Source organism: Festucalex cinctus, chromosome 7, assembly GCF_051991245.1.
Source record: "Festucalex cinctus isolate MCC-2025b chromosome 7, RoL_Fcin_1.0, whole genome shotgun sequence".
NCBI classification, from domain to species: domain Eukaryota; kingdom Metazoa; phylum Chordata; class Actinopteri; order Syngnathiformes; family Syngnathidae; genus Festucalex; species Festucalex cinctus.
In genome coordinates this window covers 21750059-21777288 of record NC_135417.1, presented here as the reverse complement: position 1 = coordinate 21777288, position 27230 = coordinate 21750059, and the positions used below count along the sequence as shown (strand labels likewise).

The following is a 27230-nucleotide window of genomic DNA, read 5'->3' as shown; positions in this document are numbered from 1 at the left end:
GGACACAACAACAGATGTTTTGGAGAATGGTAGCTCGTGGACATGCGGCGAAACTAATGGAGAGACAGAACTTGGGATCAGCCCGGCAGAAATCGTTTTGTAGTCGCTGTCACTTTTTAAATATGGAAATGCTTCCACATTGTGTTAAATATTATTGTGGCATGTCAAATTGACAATTGATTTGCTGAGTGCCTTCAGATCACTCGTCTGTGGCCAAAGCAATTATTTTTTCAGGCTATTTGTACTTTGTTGTCAGTGTTGGGAGTAACACATTACAAAACTAGCGATCTATAGAAAAATTAAGTTTCTCGGGCAACTAAGTAATGCAACAAATTACATGAAACTATGGTGCTACAAGGGCCAAGGTAGCTTTGAATATTATTTTGGGGTTATCTTTAAAGTGGGGAAACTGCAAAAAAAAAAAAAGTACGGCTGTAAGACACTTGGTTAACAGTTTTATGTCTTTGAGTGATATATCATGATCGTGATGGCATGGTGGACCAACTGGTTAGCAGTAGCATCTGCCTCTCAGTTTCTAACGATCCACAGTGTGGCACCGCCTCTTTGTTTTTGTGTACATGTGCAGCGCTTTTTCGTTTTTTGGCTGTGAATGGTTTTGAAGCCGGGGAGGCATATGACTATTGTGCTGCGCGGTGGCGCTGAACCCATTCTTATTTATTTATTTATTTATTTATTTATTTATTATTATGTTTTTAATAAAGGTGAACCTGTGGGCTTCCAGTTTAAACCCAAAAACTTCATAAAATTGGCAAAAAACAGGAAAGAAAAACAATATATATTTAAAAAAAAACGTTAAATAAAAAGGGGGGTAATGCAAATATGGAAATATTTATCAACAGTAATTTTAAGTTGTAATCTCACCTTTCACCACTAGATGGTAGACATGGCGTAGTTGTGCTTACACTCAGTCTTATCCTGCCCAATACTCCATGAGTAATGATATGCAGGACAAACATACCTCAATAACATAAAATTTGAGTCTGTTGATTTTTGTGGAAAAAAAATACAAGGAATTAGTTCTTAATGTTGGTTTGCTGTTCAACAGTTTTATGTCCTTAAATGGTAGTTTTTAGCAAGAGAGCCTTTGCACTTGAGGTGAACAAAACAAAGAAAAAAAATCAGTTATCATTTTTATTATTTTCACTTCAAACCCTTTAACTCTATTGGCTGAGGAGAGTTGATTTTTTTTTATTTTTAACATGCGTTGACAAATGGGTTCTGAAAAATGAAAAACGTAAGAGCTCGTATTTGGATACATATGCACGTATCTTGTTCAGACCTAACAGCACTGTTAAAATTTGACTCCTTCCAGCATTTGTACATGTTATGTATGATACCACGCCCACTAGCAGTCACATGACTAGGCACGGAACAGCCTCCACCGTAAAGAAAAGATGGCGTCGGTTTCTGAAATGTACGATGTAGGCTGGGAAGGTAAGGTAATTCTCACGGAATCATTATTTGTCAGTATGGAGGTGTACTGTGTTCTGTGTGAGACAGTCGTTTATTTTATACTCTGAAGTGCCAACCTACAATTGTGGCGAGTAGTTCGCCGCTAGTTATAACAATGCTAGCGTTAGCATCGTACCTCTTCAATTCTGTCAGTTTTATTTGAGTATTGTTGATTATATGATTGATCTTTACCTTTATATGAGAAATGCATTTCGTGAAAGATAAAATTAGTTCAGCCGTGTGCAACCGTATGGTTTTGTGGCACGTCAGTCTTATCTTTAAGCGACTGTTGTTACTATCTTAAGCCGTAGCTACAAGGTAGTGTTAACCATAAATACAATTCCCGTTTTAGTAATGCAGTAATACGTTATGTGGCCGTAATGTCGGCAAGCTAACCCCCGTCAAAATATACAAAGCAGTAACCGTTAGGCAAACTATTAAGTCGAAGTGGATATTTTGCCGTGACCGGCAACTCGCCACTTAGCCTTATTTTGCCGTGACCGGCAACTCGCCACTTAGCCTTATTTTGCCGTGAATCATCGCGCTACTTGAACTTCAAGTACAAATTCTGCGCCAATATATGTGTGCTTCCCCGTGGAATAATTGTTAAGGTGATCGCTAAACACTGGGTCAGGGGGTTCGAGCCTCCCTTTGTATTTTATTTATTTATTCATTATTTTTAACTACAATTTCTTGACCACAGCCTATATGGTTTTAGGGTTACGGTTAGGATTAGGCTAGTAATGCCAATAATAGTTTGAGGGTTAGGCTGGTCATGCCGATATCTGCCTATCTTTGGTGGCAAAAAAAAACTCTGTGAAATGACACAGAAAAGGTGAAGTGAGGCAGGAACGACCGCAGACCGGCGATTGTCAAATCAGAGCTGTTCACGGCAAAATAGCACTTGTAGGAGAGTCACGGTAAAATATCCACTGCCTAGTAACAATGTGTTATACTACTTCAATTGTACGTGTCACCTGTTGTAACTAATCAGGCTGCACAACATATGAACAAAGTTTATTTCCCAATATACGCCGCTAATTCGAAAGGTTGACTTTATTTTATGTACTGTGTCTACAGAGATGCGAGACAAGTTGCGCAAGTGGAGGGAGGATAACTGCAGAAACAGTGAACAAATAGTGGATGTTGGTGAAGAGCTCATCTGTGAACATTCATCTAAACTGGGGGATGACAGTAAGTGCACTGTTGATAACTAATTGCTCATTGGAAAAACACTAGAGAACCAGGGTAAATCCTATTCATTTGGATTTACTAAATTAAAGAATGTGTGTGTGAAAGAGGTCCACATATTTATGAGTAGGCTTTATGAATGAGTGAATTTTTATTTCAAACATGATTAAAGAGAAAAAAGCTTTACAATGTCAGGATTTTTTTTCAGCGAGTAAAAAAAAAAACATAACTGATCACTGACCTGGCCACATAAGATGGAGCAATGTGTCTATTTAAATAACTTTTTATTTACAGTATATTTAAAGAAAAAAAAAAAAAAACAGACCCACACCTTATACGTGATGATGATTTTTGGTGTAAAAAAAAAAAAAAAAAAAAAAACACAAAAACACTATTACTTTGTGATTGGATGGTCGAGGGCGAGGAGGTGGAATATCCGCCTCCAAGCGCAACGGCTTTATTCTTCCACAACACGTGACAAAGCTAATATGGATTAGCTTTCGGGCGCACAATATGCACTATGGCAGCACAGAGTGAGGGCTGAATGATTATGGAAAATAATCTAATTGAGATTTTTTTCCCCAAAAAATGTTGTGACTGTGATGACAACATAATTCTGTCACACAAGTGCGATGTAAAAATATTGTGCATTATGCTGTAAATTAGCAACAGTTAAGATTATAAAAATAATGCAAGCACATTTGTGGCTTTCCCAACTTTTCATGTTGCATGAAACATGACATGTAAACTGTCCAAAAATGGCAGCTACTCTACCTAATGCAAAAATATCTCAAAGCAGTACTTTAAAATAGAGCATTTTCATTCCGTTTGGTCTTTCGGTTTCATGCTAATTGGAATACTAGGTTCTATATAAACCATGAGTGAAGAGAGGAAAATTTCATATGAGCGCAACCTCCGTCATTGGTCCACTGTGACGTTCTCGGCAATTTTGTTGGTCAGATGTCACTTAACTATCTGTAAATGTATCGGTGGCATGAAGATTGTTCGTAAAAATCTCAAATGAATTGGTCAAATTTAAAGCACACAAAAATAAAATAAATAAATAAATAAAGCACCAGTGTTGAAAGCGTGGGGGGGGGGGAAATAGTGGCTTGTAGTCCGGAAATCACGGTAGATGTGACCCTTGTGATGAATAAGAGGTTCAGGAAATGGATGGATGGATGGATGGATGGTTGGATGTAGTGCTGTCACTAACGACTTTTTTTTTTAGAAATCGACTTGCCTTTCAGTTATTCCACTAAGTCCACTAAGGTTGAACCTGAGTTGAATTTAGTGGATATGAATACTCATTGTGCATTATCTTCTCTGCACACATGCACATATTACACAAACACCAACAAAATTAGCCAATGATAAACGATTAACAATCGCAATTAGCATTATCACTGAATAAACTCCAATTACTTACTTGGTGTACATTTCCTGAAAATCACTTCATAGTCCAACATAATGAAAAATCCAGTTTGATCACATTAATGTATGTGCACTTAAATAGAGCTTCATCTTAAATCACGTTTACTAAGCCTGACGTATTTGCTTGTCTTGTTCAAACGTATTGAGTTGCCGGAGCGTACAATGGCCATTGATGCAGCATACTAACAGTACTGCACACTCATAGAAAGGTTTTCCAAATAACTCATGTTATGGTCCAAGATCCCGCACTGTCACCCTAGTTCCATTCCAACCAATTCAAATCCATAAACATCCGAATTTAGTTCGTTTCTACTGCCTGCATCCGTGCAAACTCCCTTCCGAAGTTCCGTCTGTCGCTAAGAGCATTGTGTCAATTTGACTTGGTTTTTGCACATTTGGTGGGGTAAAACTGGAGTATAATAGCCCTTACTTATAGCAAATGCTGAATTTATTATGCCTACATGCTACTTATAGGAGTTGGGGGGACTCGTTCTGTTTAACAGGAATTAAATACGCCTTCCTGTTGCTGATGCGTCAGGCCACCCGCCATCTTACGTGTGTCTAGCTGGCAAAAATTCATTAAAGCACTTATTTATTTAGCGGTTTTGACGCAGATTGTTTTGTTACAAACATAAGACATGTAGCGACATTAATTTTCTCCCTTGTCAGTCTAAAGAGACCACAAACAAAACCTAAGAAGCATATTAGTTGGTAGTAGCGGTGAATCGGAGTCCGTCAGCCATAAGTGTCCGTGCGGAACGGAAATGTCCAGGTGCCGCAAATATGTTTTTTAAATTTATAAAATATCTTGGACGCATGCATTTTTGCGTCGACCACTTTTTCTGGTCGACTAAACCGACTTGGTCGACTTTTATTCCCAGCTCTAGATGGATGGATGGATGATTGACATTCGGCATGTAGCACTATTGCTAGTGTCAGGCTAAGAGGAGCACACTAGCAAAGCTCTAATAACCACACATTTAAAGGCACCTTTCAAGTCACGCAATACCATACAACTCATTCATCATCCAATACTTGTGCACTTAACTATCAAATGCAGGACTAAAAAGGAAAAATAAATAAATTGTGTTATTGTTATATATATATATATATATATATATATATATATATATATATATATATATATATATATATATATATGTATATGTATATGAAAAAATAAACACAATTTATATGGTTAAAACATCCTGTTGCTCCAAGCAGTATACTGGAAAGGGTGTTAACACAGCCTCTTTTGTTTGTCTCTATTCTGCCCAGTATGGATTATTTATGAGCAGGTGATGATCGCAGCGTTGGACTGCAGTCGGGATGACTTGGCTCTGGTAAGATTTTATGGCGCCTCTTTCCACACCCAAGAGCTTCAAAAGCAATCATTCTTGCTCTCACAGCCATTCCCACTTGCAGCATCATCTTTGCCAAATGTGTAAATATAGTTTTTATTTGGCCAAATGGTGTTAATTTGTCGTTCGGAAAAAATGTGTTGGAATAAGAGGGTGTAGCACATGAGTGAGTGAGTGACCCTAATTTGTAGAGGTCAACTTTTTTCATTTCCCTTCATGGTTCATTTGCCACCCTGAAGTTAAATTTCACATTTCCAGTTAGCCTTCATTAGTGAACATTGCTAGGCCTGTCACGATAAATTCTTCAAACTGTTACGATAATCAATAATTATGCCACTGATATAGTGATGTTATGTAACAAATAAGTAGTTAATCCTTTTTAACAGCAATTTATTTCAATTGTCCAGAATATCGAACATTTGCGTTAGAATGTAGACCAATGCAACATACCATATATATTTTGTATGTATTTGTATGTGTTATTTTTGTTTGTTTACTTTGAGTTTAAGTTTTAAATAGAGCTGTCAAACGATTATTTTTCTTAATTAGATTAATCACATCTTGGAATTTTGATTAATCATAATTAATCGCTAATAATTATGAAAGTTTTTCTTTTAATCAACATGTTTTACTCGCCAATTGGCGGCAAATTGAAAGACCACCTGTTGTTAATTTTTTTCCGACATTTAATGTTATAGGAGTTCAAAAAAATGTATCCACTGCACGCTCTCATCCTCCTCTTTTTCAAATCAGTTAATTACCTGCATAAATTAAAATGAAAAAAAAATCACCCCAATAGTTTGACATGAACAAATATTCTGAATGTCATACACAAACATGTATTAAACACTTTACTTTAATGCATGTAGTTATGTTTATTGCTCAAACACAACCTGCGCTACCTTTAACGTAACCATCCACTGTCAGCTAAAGGATCATCTGCGGTCAGAATTAATCGTATGATTAATCAGCGTTAATACATGATTAATGCGATCATTTTTGTGATTATTTAATTAGTTAACATTTTAACTTTGACAACACTAATTTTAAAATGATATAAAAGAAATTGATGATAATCAAGAATGGCCAATGTGAAACTAATTTAAAACTATATTTTTTTTTTTTGCCCCATACTAGAAGTTAAAATTGGAGCTGTAACCTTCTGCTTCTGAGAAACATGAGTCACTATTGGTCAGCAAGTTCTATGTCCAGCGCCAGGACCACATCATGCCTTTTCATGCTTTCATCGATGATCAGGAATAGCAAGTTCTCAGTCCAAGTTGTTGGGGGGGAAAAAAATGACAAGAGGAGGGTTGCAGTCAATTCTAACATTTAATTTGCTTGTTCAACAACTAAAGTTGTAAATAATAAAAGTACTAGTTTTACAAAACACGACTTTAAAAATAACTACAACTGTCAAATAATTAAATTTTTAATCAGATTAATCACGTCTTGGAATTTTAATTAATCACAATTAATCGCTTCACTAAAAAGGCTTTTTTTTTTTTTTATCAGCATTATTTGTCCACCATATTTGAAGCGCACCTGTTATGTAAATTCTTTCGACATTTTTTATTTATTTTTTTTCTAATCAGTTAATTATTTGCATAATTTAAAATGGGGAAAAAATGACCCCAGTAGTTTGACATGAACATATGTTCTCAATGTCATACATAAACATTTATTAAATGCTTTACTTTAATGCATGTAGGTATTTTATTGCTCAAACACAGTATATACAAGCTACTTTTAACCTAACCAACAGCTGTCAAGCTGAAGGATAATCTGTGGTCAAAATTAATAGTGCAATTAATCTACGTTAATACATGATTAATGCGATATCTTTTTTTGTTGTGATTAATTAATGAGTTAATGCTTTAACTTTGACAGCACTAAAATAGCTTAAATAAAACAGCCCAAACTACAGATCAGACTCCTTTAAAGGTGCATTGTGGCGTTTGTCAATTATATTTTTTACTTGCAACTGCCACCTCTGGCCTAAAGTGTAACTGCAGAATCTTTGTCAAACCATGTGTAGTGCGTATGTGAGCTCCAATTAACCCTTTTTTATGTTTTTTCTCCCTTTCAGTTTTCTTGGCGTCTATGAGCTGGAGTTTGGGCTGTGTTCGTAGTCGGCTTCTTATTCTTTTCAGTTTCCATCTTAATTGTGTTGTAAGGTGATAGGCACAGCCATAGTTAAAAAGTCAGGGCTCTTTGTACTCAACTGGGCATTGATGGAGCATGCATATTGAAGAAAAATCTTCAATATTCATTGATATCGTAGAATATCTTTTGCTTGTTTTTTTGTCCTTAAAGACAAACGTTCTCTCGTGGTTATTTTTATTTATTTATTTTTTTTTATTTATTTATTTTTTTTTTTTAAAGTGAATGACGAGAACGCTCACGTTGATTCCCAACTTGATAGACGCAACACTACTTACTTTTGTTTTCTCAGAGCAGTTTTGTGAGTCAGTTTTTATTAATGAGGAGCAAATTACAAATTTGGACACAAACTGCAATGCCAACCTGCTTATTTCGATCCTTGCATATATGAAATGATTTTAGAATGTACTGAAATGGGTAACACTACTTTTGCAAAAAGTGGACATAGTAGCATTTTATTCTCAGTGAACAAATTATAAATAGCAGATGACACTTTTAGGACAAGCTAGTCCATATTTTGGGAACTTACAGTATACGTTTTCTTTTCCATTTCTTTTTCCTGTAGTTCAAGGTATACTTTATTCTACCGGTACGTGAATATTGCATACAATTACAATAAATGTACAATCATGTAATCTCTTGACCGTTTTTTTATTTTTCATTATTATTATTATTATTTCAATGTATAAATTTAATTAACAAAATGGTCTTCAGTAGTCTTTATGTAGAAACCCTTTTGTTATGTTTACTGACTAAGCAAACAGAAGGGACAGCAAGCGCACTCAAGTGGGCAACCTGGGTAAAAAAAATAAAACTGAAGATATATTTTGGCTGGTTTGGATTGGACTGTGTCTTATGAAAGCAAAATAGGCCAAAAACTCAAAATTGCACTTTTTTTCTTTTGCGCGCGCGAATGGAGCATAAAATAGTTCGGTAGATAGAGCCAACTATAATTGGTGTCTCTCGTCTGCCCACATCCTTGCAGACCTGTCTACAGGAACTGAGGAAGCAGTTTCCAGATAGCCACAGAGTGAAGCGATTATCGGGCATGAGGCTGGAAGCTTTAGAAAGGTAAGCATAGAGCACCAAAAATATGGAGCAGAAATGGGGGCAAAAACATCACGTTTGTGAACTGTACCTAAGAAGACTTGAAATCAGAAACCGTTTACAGATTTTGAAACAATAGTCTGAGTCTGTATATGTTCAGAAAGGTTTGAGGGTTGGGTGTATTTATGTTGGATCACTCAGCATTCATTTACTGAATTGGGTAACATGGAGAAAGTTTTGACTTTGGATAGCCCTGAGTTGCAGTTCGGGATTCCCGGGAAGGAAGTGGTCAGATCCCACTGTTATTCTCGGGGTCCCTCAATCTCTGTTTTCGTCTTTCCTGTCCGGTTTTCGTGCTGGTACAAATTAGTGTGTCTTGGCCCAGTAAGTGTTTACGTCACTTCATGTGTTTCCCCTTCTCCCAGTGGTTTATTTTATTAACAAAACTATAGAGAAATTGTACTTTATTTTTTTGTCAGATTAAGTAACCCGAACACCGTAGTTAATTGGTAGAAGAAAAAAAAGGGTACATTTATGGAAAGCTTCTAACAATAATTCCAAAACACCCACTACCCCACCGAATTAGCGGCTTGCATCCTTGTGCCATCTGAAATATTCCAAAGTGTGGCTGAGTAATAAAGTGAGTGTGACAGAGGGAGCCATTCTGGATGTGGGGCTGTTTAGTGCTAATGGAAACCAGAGTTGCTTCTGTCTGCTGTAGTGTGTGCGATGGGACACTAGCCGGGTTTACAAGGAGACTTTTTTTTTTTTTTTTTTTTTTTTTTTTTTTCCCCGTTCTAAATGAAATCATTCTTAATGAACATTTTTTCCATTCCAATCTGCCATTTTACATGCTACAGTCCGTTAAATCAGATCAGCCGTAGGAAGTGTGGAGATTGATAACTTAAATTATCAAGAGGGAGTTCATTCGTCATTTAGCACAGTAGCTGTGATAGTGTTAACACTTTCATTAAAGAAATATCTTGATTAAAAAACATGTTCAAAATACATTGAAATAAGTTCTCTTCTTGCAGACGATCTCTTGGTAAGACACTGCGTTTAAAGTGTGGCAATATGGACGTAGCCTGGCTATTCCGATTGAACTGTAACATGACACTCATTCGGTTTGGCAAAAGGAATATACCGCCCCTGTGAATCCGATTGAATTTCATTCCTATTGAGGTGTTTATATGGAGTATTTTCATTCAGTTTGGATTCATTCTAATCGGAAGACATGGCTCCATTGAGCACTGTTTGACAGCTAAAATATCAGTGTTTTAAGATTTGAAAACATTGACATGGTCGTTATGTGCCTGATAGAATAAGACAAGTAGCCTATACTGTACATAAAGTGTTCAGCATAAATGAGTACACCCCAACAGGTTTGTAAGAACACCTTTAAAATTTCCTTTCAGAAATAAGATTTTCTTTGGGATACTATACTACAAAATACTCCCACAAATGTGGGCCATTGATTGCAAGCAAGATTTGTTAATTAGTACACACAAAAAAAGTATTTTTTAATTCAATTTTTTAATGAATATTTTGCACAAATAAGTAGACACAGAGAAAAATAAAAATAGCAGACATGTTGCTATCCATAAGTCATGGAGGTCATAGTAAAATACTAGATGTACTCATTTTTGTTGTGGGCTGCATTCATTTTTTGCATTAGTTAATTTGATTAAACTGAAGATTTCCTAATGAATTCTAGTATCAACCTTACTTTCATGTTGAGTTAAGCGCATATTCTACAGAAAAATATTTTGTCAAAATATTTTTAAATTGTTTTTATATTCATTGAGATATTGAATTAAATCTTTAAATTTTTGGAAGGGTGTGCACTCATATATGTTGAGCGCTGTACTTGTATTTATTTTTATTTTTTTAAACCGTATTTTGCTACATTATAATATGATATTTAAAACGCATAAACTTGGCTCTCAAGCAATCCTGTTCGCTTCATCAACCAGTTTTGGCTGCCCAAGTTCACATGTCGCGTGGTGTTATTGGTCAAGACACAGGCATCCAAATCAACAACTTGGCTGCGGATCTAAGCACATTTTAATGCAACAATATGATCTTGTTTAAAGGTGAATCAAACTGACTACAATCAAAAGAATAGAATATTCAAAACAAAGTGCTTTATTTGCATGGATTTCATGACTCATTGTGAAATGATACAAGACACTTACAAGGTTGACTGTGTAACCAACAACCTACACTTAAATGAGTGTTTATTTCATCCTTAAGATCACCACTGATTACTGTACAGCCTTACTGTAATCATAGAAGCATGCATGCTGTATACAGAAACTTGATTCTCCCAAACGGTTTGATTTCCCCACCACCTAATTTTGCAAAATTGGAATTGGATTGTGTGAGGACTGAGATTTTATTTTTTTTTCTCTCTGAAGGTATGATGAGGCCAACAAGCACTATGACGCTATTCTTCAAGACGACCCCACAAATACGGTAAGACACTAGCCTGGTTTACATGGAGACTGATTTTGGCCATTCTCATGTGGTCACCTCTTGACATGTGACGTGATCCATTCAGATCACCATTTACATGCTCCACTATGTTAATCAGTCAGCCATGTTACTGCCGTGGGACACGCAGAGATCGAGGTAAACATCACATGATTTATCAAGATGGAGTTCATTCATCTATTAAGCATAGTAGTTGTGATAGTTTTAATACTTTTATTAAAGCAACAGGTGAGCATGCATAGAAGTAGGTCGGGCATTGGCCACCTCTTTGGGCTCGCTGAAGTGGAGCCTTGGGCGAAACTTTGCCTATTGGAGTGCCAGACTTAGCAGTCTTGCGTGATTAAAAGGAGGCTGGCAGACTCCTCAAAGTTAGCCTGCATGCTACTTGCTACACTAGCTAGCTATGGAGACCATACATGTACAGTACCTTAGATAACAGAGCAAACTGTGTGTGTGGCTCCATAGGTCATAAGAATAGCATTTTTTTTTTTTTTTTTTTTTTTTTTGGACGGTGATTGTGATTGGTTTGTTACAAACATCAGATATCGGGGCTTTAGTATAGAGACCATTGTGGGTCTCAAGCAGCTTGGTAATTGTTCCGCTGTTAGTAACCAGGGAAAAAAGTCCACGGATCAATTATGAGCAGTGATAACTTGGCTTGGCATGCAATGAACACACGTGATCATACAGTTATTTGTTTGTACTTGTCGATACCGATTCCAGCCTTTTAATGCCGTTCGTATCAGGGACCATCCCGATACCGGTATTGTATCGGCACAACATTCTTGATACTTGCGTGTCCTCTAGCCTCACGATCCACATGTGAGTGGCGGTGAACTAACACTACATGCGATATATCTGGTCGCGACACTTTTTTTTTCAATTTATTTATTTATTTTATTTTTATTTATTTATTTATTTATTTTTAAATATATTTTTTAGTAAATTTTCTTGAAAACTTCTAGGGTGGCGGCCAGTTTACCAAGTATTAACATGGTGTGGGAATCAGGACTAGGCTGAATTTTGTCGAAAACTACTTCAACAAACCTTAAAAAGTTATATTTACCTTTTGTGTTCTGGTTGTGCTGGGAAGGTAAATGACAAGGAACTTGGGGGGGGGGGGGGGGGGGGTTCCATAAACACCTTTGTAAAAGGGACCAGTATTCTATTTTGACCCAAGTACTACCCTATTGAGCACAGGCTGTCACTGAGCACTGGGGTTGGAATGGAAAAAAAAAAAAAAGGACCGTTGGTCCTCTGTTTGGGGGTGTTAACCGCAGACTTCCCACCATCCTTTCCCTTTGTGACTGGGTGTAGTGATAAAGGGTGGCGCAGAGATTAGCTTCATCATTCAGTCAACTATCTTGGGACAAGGACTATCACAAGTAATTTCTCCTGCAGGTTCAGGAGTCTGCTGGGGATGGGCCTGAGAAATGACGGAAAATTGGTGACCACAAGGAAGACTTGTAAAGCATGCCAGCATCCAAAGCAGAGATTGGAAAGTGAGCTGTTGTAATTACAGGCTATGGAGTAGATGTGGTACCCATTAACCAAAATTGTTGAATCAACAAAAATTGCTCAAGGTTTTTGTTTCTTTTTACCAAGACAGTATCCAAATCCCACAGTTGTGTTGTCACGATACCAAAATTTTGACTTCGAAACTATACCTGCATAAAATACCTCAACAGTAACAAGAAACAATACCACAGCAAAAACTTATAGGGAGGTTTAATTAATTTTGCATGTATAGTAGGGATGGGATGATACCTTAGCTTACGATTCGATACTGAGACATGGCCCGCGATAATGATATCACGATACACGTTGTCTACAATATTCGATATACAGTCTTCCCTCGCTATAACGCGGTTCACTTTTCGCGGTCTCGCTGTATTGCAGATTTTTTTTTTAAGTGCAATTTTGCATATTTTTTTACAGTAATATACCCATTTTATAAAATTTATGAAGGTTTGAACATTGTCAATGTTTGAACAAGAGAGAAATGTGAGAACATGTAAATGCCTCAATGAGAAAAGTGTATAAATTGTGCGGTCGGGGATTTTAGAGCCTTAAAACATTTCTAAGAGTTGTAAAACATAAAGCTAACTACTTCGCGAATTTCATTTATTGCGGGTATTTTTTGGAACCTAACCCCAGCGGAAAACGAGGGAGCACTGTATTGTTAGAGATGTTTTCAACGATTTATCATGATAGTCAGTATGTGACAGTGGAAACTTGACGACTGTTCTTTTCCAATAGTGTCTAGACACCAGTTCTTTACCACTGCAGAATTAGCCCGATTTTAACCCGAATCTCCCCTGAAAATCGTGAGGACCCACCGACATCCAAACGATAGTCTTAACAGATAATCCTGCTGTGTGTGGTATGTTCAGGCTGGACTTAACCGCTCGGAAGGCTGTTTGGGCCGCTGCGATCTCAAATCAGGGCTATTCAACATGTTGGATTGTTGTGGGTCAACTTCGCATCGTATGGTGTGCCCCGAGGACAAACAAGCACGCAGCCAGTTGACAATGATGTGCAGACGGGGGGAATCCAAAATCAAAACAGTCATGGCGCAACAGAAAGTGCTGTTCACACGTCTTTAAACAATGCCTTTTTTTAAGTCGTTTTTTTTTCTGCTAAAAATACCAGGAAGTAATCACTCTGAAGTCACGATTATTTCGAGGGGTTTTGCGAAATTTCATGTCTAACCAGGAAACATTCATGAATGAAACTGGTTCGTGTGTGATGTGTTGATTGTGTCGTGTGGCTGCACACTACACGGGACGTTCAAAACTGTTACTAGTACTACTGTGTGTTTTTTTTTTCTCATATGTGGGGGGTCTCATCATTTGGAAGTCGGCCAACAATTTTAAAATCTTGCCGTGTGAACCAGGCTTTAAGGGATTAGTGCCCCACAAACAGGACAGGTTAAGTACTGACAGTGACAGCAACGGGACACAAAAGTCACGGTTCAGACCGGATCATGGATTTGAGTCACACCTCAAATCGCTTTTTGGATCAGAAAAAATAAATAAGTACTGTATTTTCCAGACTATAAAGCGCATCGACAGTGCCGAGAAGCATCGCTGCCAGAGAGCGGCCTGTAGCCTGCGAGGAAAACGGCGGCGGTAGTGGCGTGTGCAGCCGGCGCTATGCCAGCGAAAGCGCCTCACCGCTTCAAACCCCCCCATCTCGTTATACAGTGTACAATTACAATAAATGGCATTCTATTCTAAAATAAGTCAGTATTTATAAACAATGTCCTTCAGGTTTAAACTGATCAAGGTGGAGAGTGGAGACTACAGTGCCCTTGCAAGTCCATGTCCCCGCTAAGTGAATTCCTTTTGACATAAGCCCCCAATTTCTTTGACAATGAGTGAAGCAAAGGAAGCCACACTAACTAATACCAGTCCATAAATAAAGTAAGCTGAGGCAAGGCAGTGGACTTCGAATGGAACAGCAGCTTCTTGTTAAGTTTTTGCACTCACTATCATGAGGAGGAGGGTAACCTGGGTAAAACGGTGGAAAAGTCCGAGCAGTGGAAGTAATAATTTATAATTCAGATTGATGAGAATTTAATCCACCTTTAGGTCAATTCAGCATCAAAACGAAGCGGAAAGCATTTTTTAACTGATGTAAATTGGACGTAAAGTGAAGTCCTCAATGCATGCCTTGCCAGCAGGAAAACAGGCATTTGGGTTTCGGGCAGTGTGCCATTTTCCCCAAATGGTTCTGTGATGACTCACCACTTTATCTTAGCCTGTGAGCTCATTTATTGGACATTGCCAATAGCTCCTCTAATGTCTTGGTTGGCGTCTTCATTTAAAGTATCTATTATTGAAACAAATATACTTTACAACGTTAATCTATTGTTCCTGGCTTTTCCCATTTGTCTTCATGACTGTTGTAATGGACCAAATTGACTGCTTTGAGATAAATACTGTAAGTTACTGTGCTAAGGAACTCTTCCAGACAAACACACTGAGCTAAATTCTGTTTACGTTCTATTCTTCAGGCTGCAAGAAAACGCAAGATCTCTATTTTGAAGGCCCAGGGAAAGAGTCCTGAAGCCATCCGGGAGCTCAATGAGTATTTAGAGCAGTAAGTCTCCCCAACCCATCACAATTAGAAGACACTTTTAGTATATAGCTTTGTATATACATATAGTGTGTGTGCATGTGCGCTTGTGTGTGTACGGGTTGTGTGTGGGTGTGGGTGTGTGTGTGTGGGGGTGTGTGTGTGTGTGTGTGTGTGTGTGTGTGTGTGTGTGTGTGTGTATACACACACATATATATATATATATATATATATATATATATATATATATATATATATATATTTACACTTATTTATCCATTCGTGCTCCATTCTACCTCGTTACGGCTAACCGATTAATTGCATTTGCAGTTAAAACAATTACCGTAATTGCTGGACTATAAGACGCACCTGATTATAAGCCGCACCCACTACATTTCTCAAGGAAAAAGCATTTAGTCCACACATAAGCCGTACCTGACTATAAGCCGCATGTGCCCGCATTGGAAATGAGATATTTACAAAGAAAGACGGTACTATGTAAGTGAGGACCAGTGACCACTTTCATTATTGTAAGCAGAAGATCTTGCTTACCCACTTTCAACTCGCAGAATGCAGGCAAGTCATTCTTCCCCATATCATGTACAATCACGGTGTCACGGCAAAATTAAATCACCATGTAGCAACAAACTAGAAAGCACTACCAAAATCAATTTCAAGCAAACGGCCGTTCACATAGATATCAATACATTGATCCTTCCCTCTGAGTGGCTGCCATGTTGACAAGTCCTGCGATGGTCTTAAAACCTCAATTATAAAATGTGGCTTGTATCATATCATCTGTTTATAATTCTACACATTTAAAGACATGTTTGATTGATTTACCTCAGAAAACTGCCTAAGAAGCATCATTCACACACAAATGTTATGTTACACCTTAATTCATTCGGTGTTCCCGACAGACCTCAATCCGATCTCCTCCGTGAGTGTGATTCGCTGAGCCTGCATATTTCTTTCAACACTTTTCATGTGTTTAGCATTCGTGAAATCAGATCAACTGTGGGGGAGGCTTTCTGGAACACTTCCTTTGTAAGAGTTTCATTTTGGAACGAATTTCGCTCAAAGGTGATTTCGCGCACACCGGAGAGGAGGAGGCGAGTCGCAAAAGAGAGCACCGAAGGTGCGTGTTTACTTCCTTCCGCTTAATCCGATGGCCGGTGGTAGCACTAAATAGTTCTAGCTAATGCATGCTACCTCGGTACAGTTCGACAGCAAGTAAATACACTTACCAGCACTTGGTATGCTACTTCCTTGTTCACCCACCATTCGGTCCTGGCTGGCCGTGTTGTTATCAACAGGACACTGTGTGTGTGACGTAGCCCATACTCGAAGCCGTTTGGCTGCCACGAGGCGAAGCGCGAAGAAAGTTCCGATTTTTCAACTTGGGGGTAGGGAAAGGCGAAAGTGTGTATTTTCGCCTCGCGGCACCACCTCACACCGCTCCAAACACGTTCTCCGCACCACCTCACGCCCTTTTGCGCCGTTTCGTGCTAAGTACATTTACTGCAATGCAATTGTTGGTGTGAATGAATTGGACAATTTCCCACGGCACACCAGACAGTATCTTGCGGCACACTGGTTGAGAAACACTGGATTAGATGGTAGGTATTGTTTACATGGCCGTCTTATTTAAGGATTGCCTTACTTTGCTTGATATTTTGAGTATTTCTGTCCATGTAAGCATAGCTACTTTAAGCTTATCTTGCATGTCTTGTGCATTATTTAGTCAGTGGCCATTTTGTTTTCACAGGTTTGTTGGTGATCAAGAAGCATGGCATGAGTTGTCAGAACTGTACATAAATGAACATGAGTAAGTACATTTGCATTATGCTGCAAAAATGATTTTATTTATTTATTTATTTATTTATTTGTGTGTGTGTGTGTGGGTGTGGGTGTGGGTGTGTGCATGAATACTAGTGATTCAATTGGGAAAGTAAAAACGAGCTTCTTCACCAATGCCTCATTTAACCCGAATGCAAAAAAAGTTCATATCAGACATTGCACCAGACTTTTTTAATTTTATTTTTATTTAGTGTGACCGCCAGTGTTGAGGTACAGTAATATGGTACATTTAGGCAGTAGCAGAAGGAGTTGCTCATTAAATTTTTATAATATTATGACAGTTAGTCGCGTAACGTACCTCAATTTTGGGGCCACAAGCCAAATTAATCGCCAAATATAAATTAGAAAGCGGACCATAACATCATTTATGAAATAAGTTAACTGGCACACGCTTCACAAGCAGAATTTCTTACTTGGAGTACCTAGTAAGTCATGCATCAAAGACAAGTACATAATCTAAAGGCTCTCGTACAACCACCACTTGGATTATTTTTATTTATTTTTTTTTACAATAGTCGTCATCTTGCGGGTGGCATGGCTCAGTAGTGGTCGTCTCACATTCCTGAGGTTGTGAGTTCAATCCCAGGCTATTGTAAGTATTCTTGAGCAAGATACTGAACCCCCACTTGCTCCTGATGCTGTCTCGTCAGTATGTGAACGGATAGTCAAGACGTGTAAAGGGTTTTGAGGCGGACAGGTGGAAAAGCGCTATAAAAATTAAAGGTATATTCAAAGATATTTTGTTGCTGCGTCTTCCGGGTGGATCATCTTATCGATTGGTTCTCGATCCTATCAATTAATCTGCCATAACGATTCGTGCATGCTCGTTCCTAGCTGCGCATGCGCACTTCGAGCGTTTGTAGCATGCAGCAGCTGAGCTTTGGATTCAGCCATTCATCGCTGTAGCTCCACCGATCTCAGCGCATACTTTGAAAATGGCTGAAAGCTGCAAGAGACATCTGTCTATGAAGGCAGGCCGGCTGCAGTGACTGATGAAGATGAGCTTGTACGTTCCAGATGGGATTTACTTGAAAAATCTAGTAAAGTTTTGAGTTAAACTCCTTGTAAAATCTGCTTGAAATTTTTGAGTGCATCAACCTTTGCTATGTTTTTTCAGGTAAATATCACTTCATTTTAACAGCGTATCCCCCGGACGAGCAGGAGAGCTCTTAGGATAGTCTTATTATGCATTTGCATTTTTTAAAAAGTGACAAATGGATGTTTGCCTTCTACTTTTCGAGAAGATCCATGAATACACCTTTAAGTATCATTTACAATTTTTAAATGGGTCGAAGTCATTATTTGTGAAACCATTCACTTTCATGGTGTCATGTAATAAAATGCAAAAAAAAAAACATTTATAAGACAAGCAGGAACAACCTTAAGTAAAAAGCAGTGTTTAGAATTGTGACAAAGTTAGTCATGCGTTTTAGATGTGATTTGAATGAAAGTGTCAACAATTCCAGAATGATAAATGGTGATCACTCTGATTGGCTATTACCTAGCAAAATGCAAATCTCTCTGCCTCTGACTGGAAGACCGCCGGTGGTTGATGACATCACGCTTTGGCAACGCCAATTGAATCAATTATGCCTCATTATATATGAGTCTGATGTACTCATTTATTATTTTCATTAGTTTAACAAAATGAGATGATTTCTCCTCAATCTCATCATTTCATAGAAACAGTCTACTAAAGATTGTCACGTCAAAGGAACCGTCTGTGCGGCTGTATTATTACTATCACCATGAATGTCCACTCTAAACTTTATGTGGGATTAAAGTTAAATATAAATGTGGTGACCAATGTACAACTCTGGATAATGGCCATAATGTTTTAAGTTAATGATACAATAAACAACCAATCTGTTGCAGGCAGGTCAAATATGGTCTAAATGATTAAATTCTGCATTGAATTCTGGTATGCGTGTGAAGAGACAAGTCAGAAGGTTGCTGTTCTTCTGGCTGTGTGTTCTGTAGGGGTGATTGCAGTGACAAACTCAAAGCAACAAAGCTTTTGGTGGAGTAAGAAGTGCATGCTATTGTTTGTTCTGTGGACAAAATAGGAAATAGGTGCGACTAACTGTGGAATGTATTTTACTTAAACTTTAATTCGCAGTACAAGGGCCGTATACTGAACCTTATTAAGGCATTTGAATGAGCACATTTGAAGATTGAGACTTTCTCAACCAGGGGTTTGAATTGAACTCTGTCCATGTTTATCGTGTACGAGAACTTTAATAGGATTTCAGTTGCCACCTACATATGAGCAGGATTACTCTGCCTCTTTACTGATAGTTTGTTACCAAGGTGAGTGACTAGATAGGCAACAGCATCTGAACAAGTGCTAATTGTGTGTCCCCTTAGAGTATTATCTGTAGTTTTACTGTGTGTGTTGGCTCAATGGTGTCTTGGTTGCTCTGGTAAGAAAGCAGTGGCAAAAGGAATGTGTACCATTGAAAGATGTCTACTTATTGGAAGATTTCAAGCCCTTATAGGGGAGGCTTTATTGCTGTTATAACCAGAGGAAATCCAGGGGTGAGCAGATTATCTCCCAGTTTATTCAAACAATTCCTATTTCACTCCCACCCCTTATCTCCAGGCGTGTCAATTTCTTTTTCATTGTTTTCTTTATTGTGAAGTTGAAACTCCCCATTTCCCCTCCTCCTCTTCCGGAAAGCGTGGCATTATCATCACTTTTTTCCCAGACAGACAGTAAGAGACAGACTTAAGGTGAAATTCTCAGAAGAAGGTGGTGGCACATTTTCCCCAGCCAGATGATATGCTTTATATGATTTGTAATTTTCCTAAGTATGTGTTCTTTTTTATTTTTATGCATGTTTAAAATAAAAATTCATTCAGGGGGAAAAAAAAAAAAGTGTGTGGGGGCTAATGAAGTTCTAAGGTGAGGAAATAATCTCTTCTCTCATAACATCCTGGAACCTAAAAATGTACAAAGCACTTGTTTAACGTCTAGCCGGGCTCCAAGCTAACTGTTTTTTTTTTTTTTTTTTTTTTTTTTTTTTTTTTTTTTTTTTTTTTTTTTTAGAAACACAGTAGCCCCTAACCTAAGATTCTAGGAGCACTGGAAGAAAATTGAAAATTTAGGGGCACCCATGGTAACTTACTTTACTTAATTCATATTTCACTGCATTTTTACTTTATTACTGTTAAATACTTGCAGAAACTGCAATGTTTTAAATTCACATTTTATTGTGGAAGTTTTGGAAAAACACAAACCCTAATCTAAGTTATATATATATATATATATATTAATAACTGAGAATGTAATTGTTTAATGTTTGTTAATTATCAGCAAATTTCACTGACGCTATGCACATGTTTTTAGATATTGACAAAGCTGCAGGCAGTGTCTGTTTAGCTCCCACTCAGACACTGCAAATGTGAGCATGAACTGTCTTTCAGTCTACTGTTTAAATGGGCTCTGCAATTTGACTGGCGACCAGTCCAGGATTTGTCTCCTCTGACACATGAGGTTATTGGAGAGAAAGTAGGCACTCATCATCCTCCTCTTGGCTATTGTTCCTTGTTTTATATTAATAACTCAGTATACCTGTACTTTATTCATAATATACTTGACATGACTATGGCTTTGACTTTCTACTAACCTCACTAAAATCACGGCATTGCATTTGCACATGCTAATATTAATGTTTGTAAAAATAAATCAATGACCAAAGTATTAAAATACAGTATTTATGTTTCACTGACATGCCAAAAATGCACATGCATAACATAGGTTTGTTTTTACTTAATAGCAGCAGTCCCAAAACAGTGCCAATGAAGACACATTATGAAGTCATAGTAAAGCGATTAAAAATATCACTCTCACTAAACGTGACTGGTAGTATGCCAGCGTTTCCGTTCTAGCAGGCTCTGGTGGCTAGTTTTTAGTGCAGTTTAATTTTTAGAAGGGATGTTTTGGACCTTCTACGTTTAAAATCCATGCTAATCGTCAGATGAAGGGGAACATAATATGCTTGTGAACCAAAGTCAATATGTGTAGCAACTCAGTGTGTGTGCATTAGCAAGTGCCTCAATATTATGTTATTAGAGATTGTAGGTGGTTTATATGCATTGCTGTTACGTACAAAAGCACAATCTTGTGCTTTTTTTTTTAATTATTATTATTATGGGATTTTTTTTTTTTTTTCTTTACAAAATTGTGACCTTTTTTAATTAATATCAGCAACCTCCCCACAATATGATAATTATCGTATTGTGAGCTTCATATCGTGATATCGTATTGTGATGTTTGGATATCGTTACATCTAATAATAAGAATAATTTTAAAGTATTGTTAATATCATGGCTACCGATTTGCTGAAGCTTCATAGCAGTCATGGAGAGCAGTCTAGTGATAGTGCTGTGAGATGTCTTAGAGTGAAAAGAAGAGGTAAGAGTCTGGCCCGGTTACAAGATTCTTGTTGGGGCTAATGGAACAGACTGTTGCAAGCCAGGGCCACTGCACAAGCACATCTGAAAGTCTTTATGGAAAGGAAGTGGTAATTGTAAGCAGCCCCCCAACTTTCTGAGCCCTCTGATCTCCCGTTTTGTGAAACCCCCTCCCTCTGTTTATTTCTTTCATTCTCTGTTCCCACCTTCCTTTCCCCTCCTATCCTGTTAATCTTTCAGCGTTACTATGGCAAACTTTAAATAGCTGTTGTGGCCGTTAAATCTGGGTGCTATAACCGAAAACTTATTTCACACTATAATGTGAACATAATCAGGGGTGCACATAAGCAGTGCACAGGTGCCCATGCGTATTGAAAATAATCATGTGCACGCCAGATTTGGTTATCTCATTGTCAAGTTAGTAGCCACGATTGCTTTCTAATGCTAACTTCAGAATAAACGACTTTTCAGGTCTTCATGTACATGTACAGTATATCATGAGCTAATTTTGCGGCACTTTGCATAATGGTGTCTGGCATGACCTTACGAGCTCCGATGCAAATGTTTGCTAGACTCAAGTGGTGGCTGAAGGTGGGGATGTTGCCGAAAAGACGGTCATCTTGGTCTCGTTGAGCCGCGGCTTCAAGGGTTTGTCAAAATTCATCATGTCATGAAAGCGGTCTATAATGCAAAAAAGATTGACGCCATGTGAAAAACTGAAGTGGTTGTGTAGGACCACACCAAAATACTAACTGAATTGTTAAATATTAATTTAACATGTTTGGGGATAGTTTGTAATGATTGTGTTTTTATAATACATTTAATAAAAACAAAACAAAAAAAACATACATACAGTAGTACATCACAATGTCGTGTGTTTATTTATTCATTTATTTATTTATATATACTTTTGAAGTCTTCTGACATTTTGAGGAGCACAAACCACGATTTAGCTAGCCCCTCTTGGGACTCTGGAAACATTACCAAGGCAATATCTTTCACACAATGTTGACTATTTTTCATGCAGTGCCGCCATGAGGGATGAAAGGCCATGGGCATTCAATATTGGTTTTCGCCCTTGCCGCTTGACTTATCCAGAAGTCTTTTGATAATATGGACCATAAATTCCTTTCAATTTTACATTTACAAATGTTCTGTAAACTGTTCGACTACGGTATATGCTCAAGCAGTGTGATCCTTTTGGAGATGCTCCTTGTACATGAACTTTGCCAATTAACCTGTTCACCTGTGAAATATCTTAAACAGGTTTTTTTTTAGCATTCCTGAACTTGCTCTCCAAAGGAACGTGTTGCAAGCATTCAATTCAAAGTGAATGTTTACAAAGAACAACAACGTTCATCAGTTTTAACATGAAATGTTCTTTGCCTTAGTCTATCAATTGAATATCGGTTGAAAAGGATACTCAGATCATTGCATACTGTTTTAATTACATTTTACACAATGTCCCAACTTGGAATTGTGGATTGTAAATTGATGGTTCTCAAAATTTACATTTCCAGTTTCAATGGAACAACCAACCACCCCCTGCCATTTCTATAAAAAGCAAAAGCAAGTGATAATGACATTTGGTTTGATCTGTACAGTTTTTCCCCTCCCTCTTATGGAATTTGTTTTATTTCTCCTGAAACCAAATATAGGTGTTGTTTTTCATCATTCATGTTATAACCTGTATTTACTATTATAGAAAAACTAGGAATGGGGGCTTTGGGTGGAATCTTTTTTTTGATAATGTGAAAATAAATAAAAGTGCTTCCTCTTGGAGAAAATGTCCATTTAAACAAAATCTGTAACACCTTTCACTAAAACATTTTTAAGTGTTCAACAATTTGACAACAATATATAAAGGAAAAATGCTCCCTTTGGACAAAAAATACATATCGCTGGTCTTCACTTTTCACGAGACCACAAAAATGACATTTGTTCAACCATTAACATTACATCATCAAAGAGAACCCACTATTTTAAATACTTTAGATTGGTCAATATTTTATAACATCGATATGTGTGGACTCACAAACAGTAGTTTTTTTTTTTTTGTTTTTTTTTTTTATTAACCAAATTGGGACTCATGAGATTTTGGTCTGACACCACTGATATGTAAAAACAAAACTGTCACTGAAAGTAACATTAATTTGAGATATTTTCACACAGTGTACATTAAAATGTAAGCAGAATTGCTTGCATCCTGCATAAAGTCTTATTAGGCACTCCAAGTACATGTATGGGACCTACTTTTAGTATTTTTTGTTTTTGGGTTACTTCCATGCTGTCATAGTGTAAGTGGTGCACGCCAGTGGAGAAACACTGTGGTAGCTGCTAAGAAAAGTTATTTCAGTATTATTTTAGTTAGGTTTGTCTGTTCACCGAAAGTAAAAGAAAATACATGCTTTTTGAAAGTGGAGAGCAGCAGTGTTGTGAAGTCGAGACTTAGCATTCTACTACTGAGAGGGGTTGTCATCTGAATACAGATATTGTGTGCCAGCTAGTACTTGTAAATTGATTTTCTTGGAGGGGCATCACTGAATCATTAATATAAATCATGAGTGTGTCAATATGACCACGGTCATGTTTTTTATTTCAGTTTGTACTTGTAAAGATATTGTTGCGGTTCAGAAAAGCAAGCAATTCCAATCCCACAGCTATATCAATTGTACTGTTTTCCTTCTCTTTCACAGTTATGGAAAAGCAGCATTTTGTCTTGAGGAGCTGATGATGACCAATCCGCACAATCACTTGTATTGTGAGCAGTATGCTGAGGTAGGTAACCATCTGGACATCTGTCATGAAGCATAGAAGTGAACTAAGGCGTAAACATTAAGCTTCTGTGACTATAGCCTCCTCTCCAACTCCAAGGAGACAGGCACACTCTTGGTGTTGTTTCAGAGTGGCTCGTACAAAAAGGGTTTACTCTGTATCATACTGCCATTACTTACTAATAATACGATATACAGTTTATTGTTGTCCTTAATGTTTTCCCTCACAGGTGAAGTACACTCAGGGAGGCTTGGAAAACCTGGAGCTGTCTAGAAAGTATTTTGCCCAGGCGCTGAGGTTGAACAACAGAAACATGAGAGCATTGTTTGGTCTGTATATGGTGAGTTGCTGGTTTGAATGGGGGGGAAATTGGGATAGAAAACAGGACAGAAGAAACTAAAATAGACACTTTTTTAGCCTTGTGGGTTGTCAGTGTTGAGGCTGGCCGCTAGGTGTGCCAAGTACCACGCAAGTCAGTGTGTCCGCTAGTGTATGTTTTTAAGGGGGGTGAAGAAGGGGCTCTCAGACAGGTCACCTCATTGCTGACTCAGATGGTGAACGCAAGCATCGGAAAGTCTTCCCCACTGGAACTCTTTAAGTAATAATACCCCCTTGTCGGGAACTTTTTTTTATGATGATGACTAAAATAAATAGTCATGGTTTGAAAGAGAGAGCAGGAATCTCTGGAAAAGTGATCCAACCAGGTGCCATTTGATTATATTTTTGGCCGAACAGCCCACTGGTAATTTCATTTGTTTAAACCGGATGTTGTTTGGTGTAGCCAGTGCATCATCTGAAAGTGACACCTGACATAAGAACACAAACGAAGGGGTGCTTGGAATTAAAGGTGCATTGGAGAAGCAGGTCTAACACAGAAAGACCTTCTGTTTTCCTTGTGCAGCACTGGCATTCTTCATATAATCCAAACAATTTAAAACAGCGTACTTCTGAAACCCTCAGAAGGCTCAGAAACAAGTATGAGGAATAGAGTTGGGCTAAATAGAGACACTTGCTTCCTTGAACATTTATATTTGCTTGGAGACAGAACAGACCTCATGATTTCCTGACAAGCCATCCGGCAACACTTAGGTCTTAACTGAGTACTTTAGGTGAGATTTTATCCTTTATCTGCAGATCGGTTTGAGTGTGTTTTGTCAGCAAGTCTTACTGGTCCACATCTTGACAGGTGCAAGAAGGTCGGTGAAAGTGCAGGGAACTTTCACCAGCTTGCACCAACTTTGACAATTCCGCAGACGGACTGGTAGCACTGACCACAGTTGCGCTGCGGCTAAGTTATTTACAACACGTGTGGGGATTCCCCTCCATAATAGTGCACTTTGTCATACAGGGATAGCCTGTCTGGCTTGACATCATCTAAATTGAGGTTTCTGTTGGAGTTAAAAAGAAAAAACGAAAAAACGAAAACAGAGGAATAAAGAAATGCAGCAGCCAAAACCATTTTATGAAAAAAGGACGATGTAGAATGGCATGTAGTTACAATTTTAGCATTCGGGTTGGGAGGGCTTTAAACTGCAGACAGGGTAAGCCCTTGTGTGCTATGTGGAGATGATGGTGGGAACATGGGAAATACGTGGAATGTGTGTTTTGGAGGAGAGCCATCAATTCATGCAGTGAGTCACATGATGCCTAATATATTGTGCGGCAACATACAGTATTTTGCATAGTTATTTAATTTATCTGAAGAGCTGGTGCTGGGGAAACATGTCCCCTATGAATTGATACTGCACAAATGAAGCATGTAGAAACTTGCCACTGTTTCCTTGCCATTAACAACGTTGCCCATCTCAGTCAAGGCTTGCTTCCCCCCCCCCAACCCCTTTGCTGCTTTTCCGGTTAGTGTGGTCTGTAGAGAAAATGGAAAACTGTAGCGCTAAGTATCGTGCTCCTATTTTTTATTGAGCGAGTTTTAATAAAAGACCACATCCTTTGTTCTCTCCTGTGCATTTTCCTCTATCTAGTCTGCAAGTCACATAGCTGCCAGTCCAAAGGTTAGTGCCAAGGTGAAAAAGGACAACATAAAGTATTCTGCCTGGGCTGCCAATCAAATAAATAGAGCGTATAAGGTGAGTGACATCAAGATTATTTGCACTACTTGCATCTTTTTATTTCTGCTGTCTGGTCCTGAAAGCATTGTTTTATGTCTGGTCCTGAAAGCATTGTCGTACTTTTTACAGCATCCCCACTAATCATAAGTATAGAGTTTTTTTTTGTTATTTCAGGGTTCCTGCAGAACCTTAAAAGGTCTTTCACTCGATTGAATCTAACCCTAACCTAACTCTTAACAAGGCTCTGACTGGCATGAAAATGTCTTAAATCAGTCTTCCAAAAGTCTTAAAGATACATTGTGCTGCTCAAAAGGGTAATATTAAAGCTTCTTCATCTTCTACATGGGATGGAAACTGAAAAAAAACAAAACAAGGCTGGCTTGGAGCACAGCCCAAACTCCAGCTCGGACTCCAAGAAAACTGGAAAAAATAAATAAATAAATAGTTTACTTGAGCACACGTTTCTGTAAAGTGGTTTGTGACAGCTAAGGCTGTTTGAAAGCGTTATATACATAAACGTGACTTGACTTGGCTTGACTCAAGCACGCCATACACGGGCTTGACGCAGAGGCTGCAGTGACTCTTTAAGCTAGAGGTGACGGTCGCGAGTAAAAAAGTGGCAAACTCCACAAAGCACTTTTAAATTACCACGTAGTCGGATTTGATGATTATAAATAGTTTCAAATGTCAAAATGAATGAACATTCTTAAAATAATATTACTGAATGAGTTCACTGCTAACATCATGCAGTCACAACAACGAAACCAACAGAAAAGTGACAAAGGCTGTGTCCGAATGTGCACCCTACTCTCTATATCAGTGGCGTCAAACATAAGGCCCGCGGGCCGGATCAGGCCCGCAAAGGGGTTTA

General features: G+C 38.0%; 1 protein-coding gene across 1 annotated transcript in view; it reads left to right on the top strand.

Annotated features, from left to right (window-relative positions):
* The first annotated feature begins 1292 nt into the window (after positions 1–1292).
* The window catches only part of emc2 (ER membrane protein complex subunit 2), a 40253-nt gene continuing 14315 nt past the window's right edge, over positions 1293–27230 (top strand). The window contains exons 1-10 of the mRNA XM_077527737.1: positions 1293–1455; positions 2554–2667; positions 5377–5441; positions 8608–8693; positions 11087–11144; positions 15181–15266; positions 17011–17070; positions 24215–24296; positions 24523–24633; positions 26273–26377. Coding sequence (XP_077383863.1) covers positions 1416–1455; positions 2554–2667; positions 5377–5441; positions 8608–8693; positions 11087–11144; positions 15181–15266; positions 17011–17070; positions 24215–24296; positions 24523–24633; positions 26273–26377 — 807 coding nt within the window. The 5' untranslated portion in view covers positions 1293–1415. The remainder of the gene's footprint in view (positions 1456–2553; positions 2668–5376; positions 5442–8607; positions 8694–11086; positions 11145–15180; positions 15267–17010; positions 17071–24214; positions 24297–24522; positions 24634–26272; positions 26378–27230) is intronic.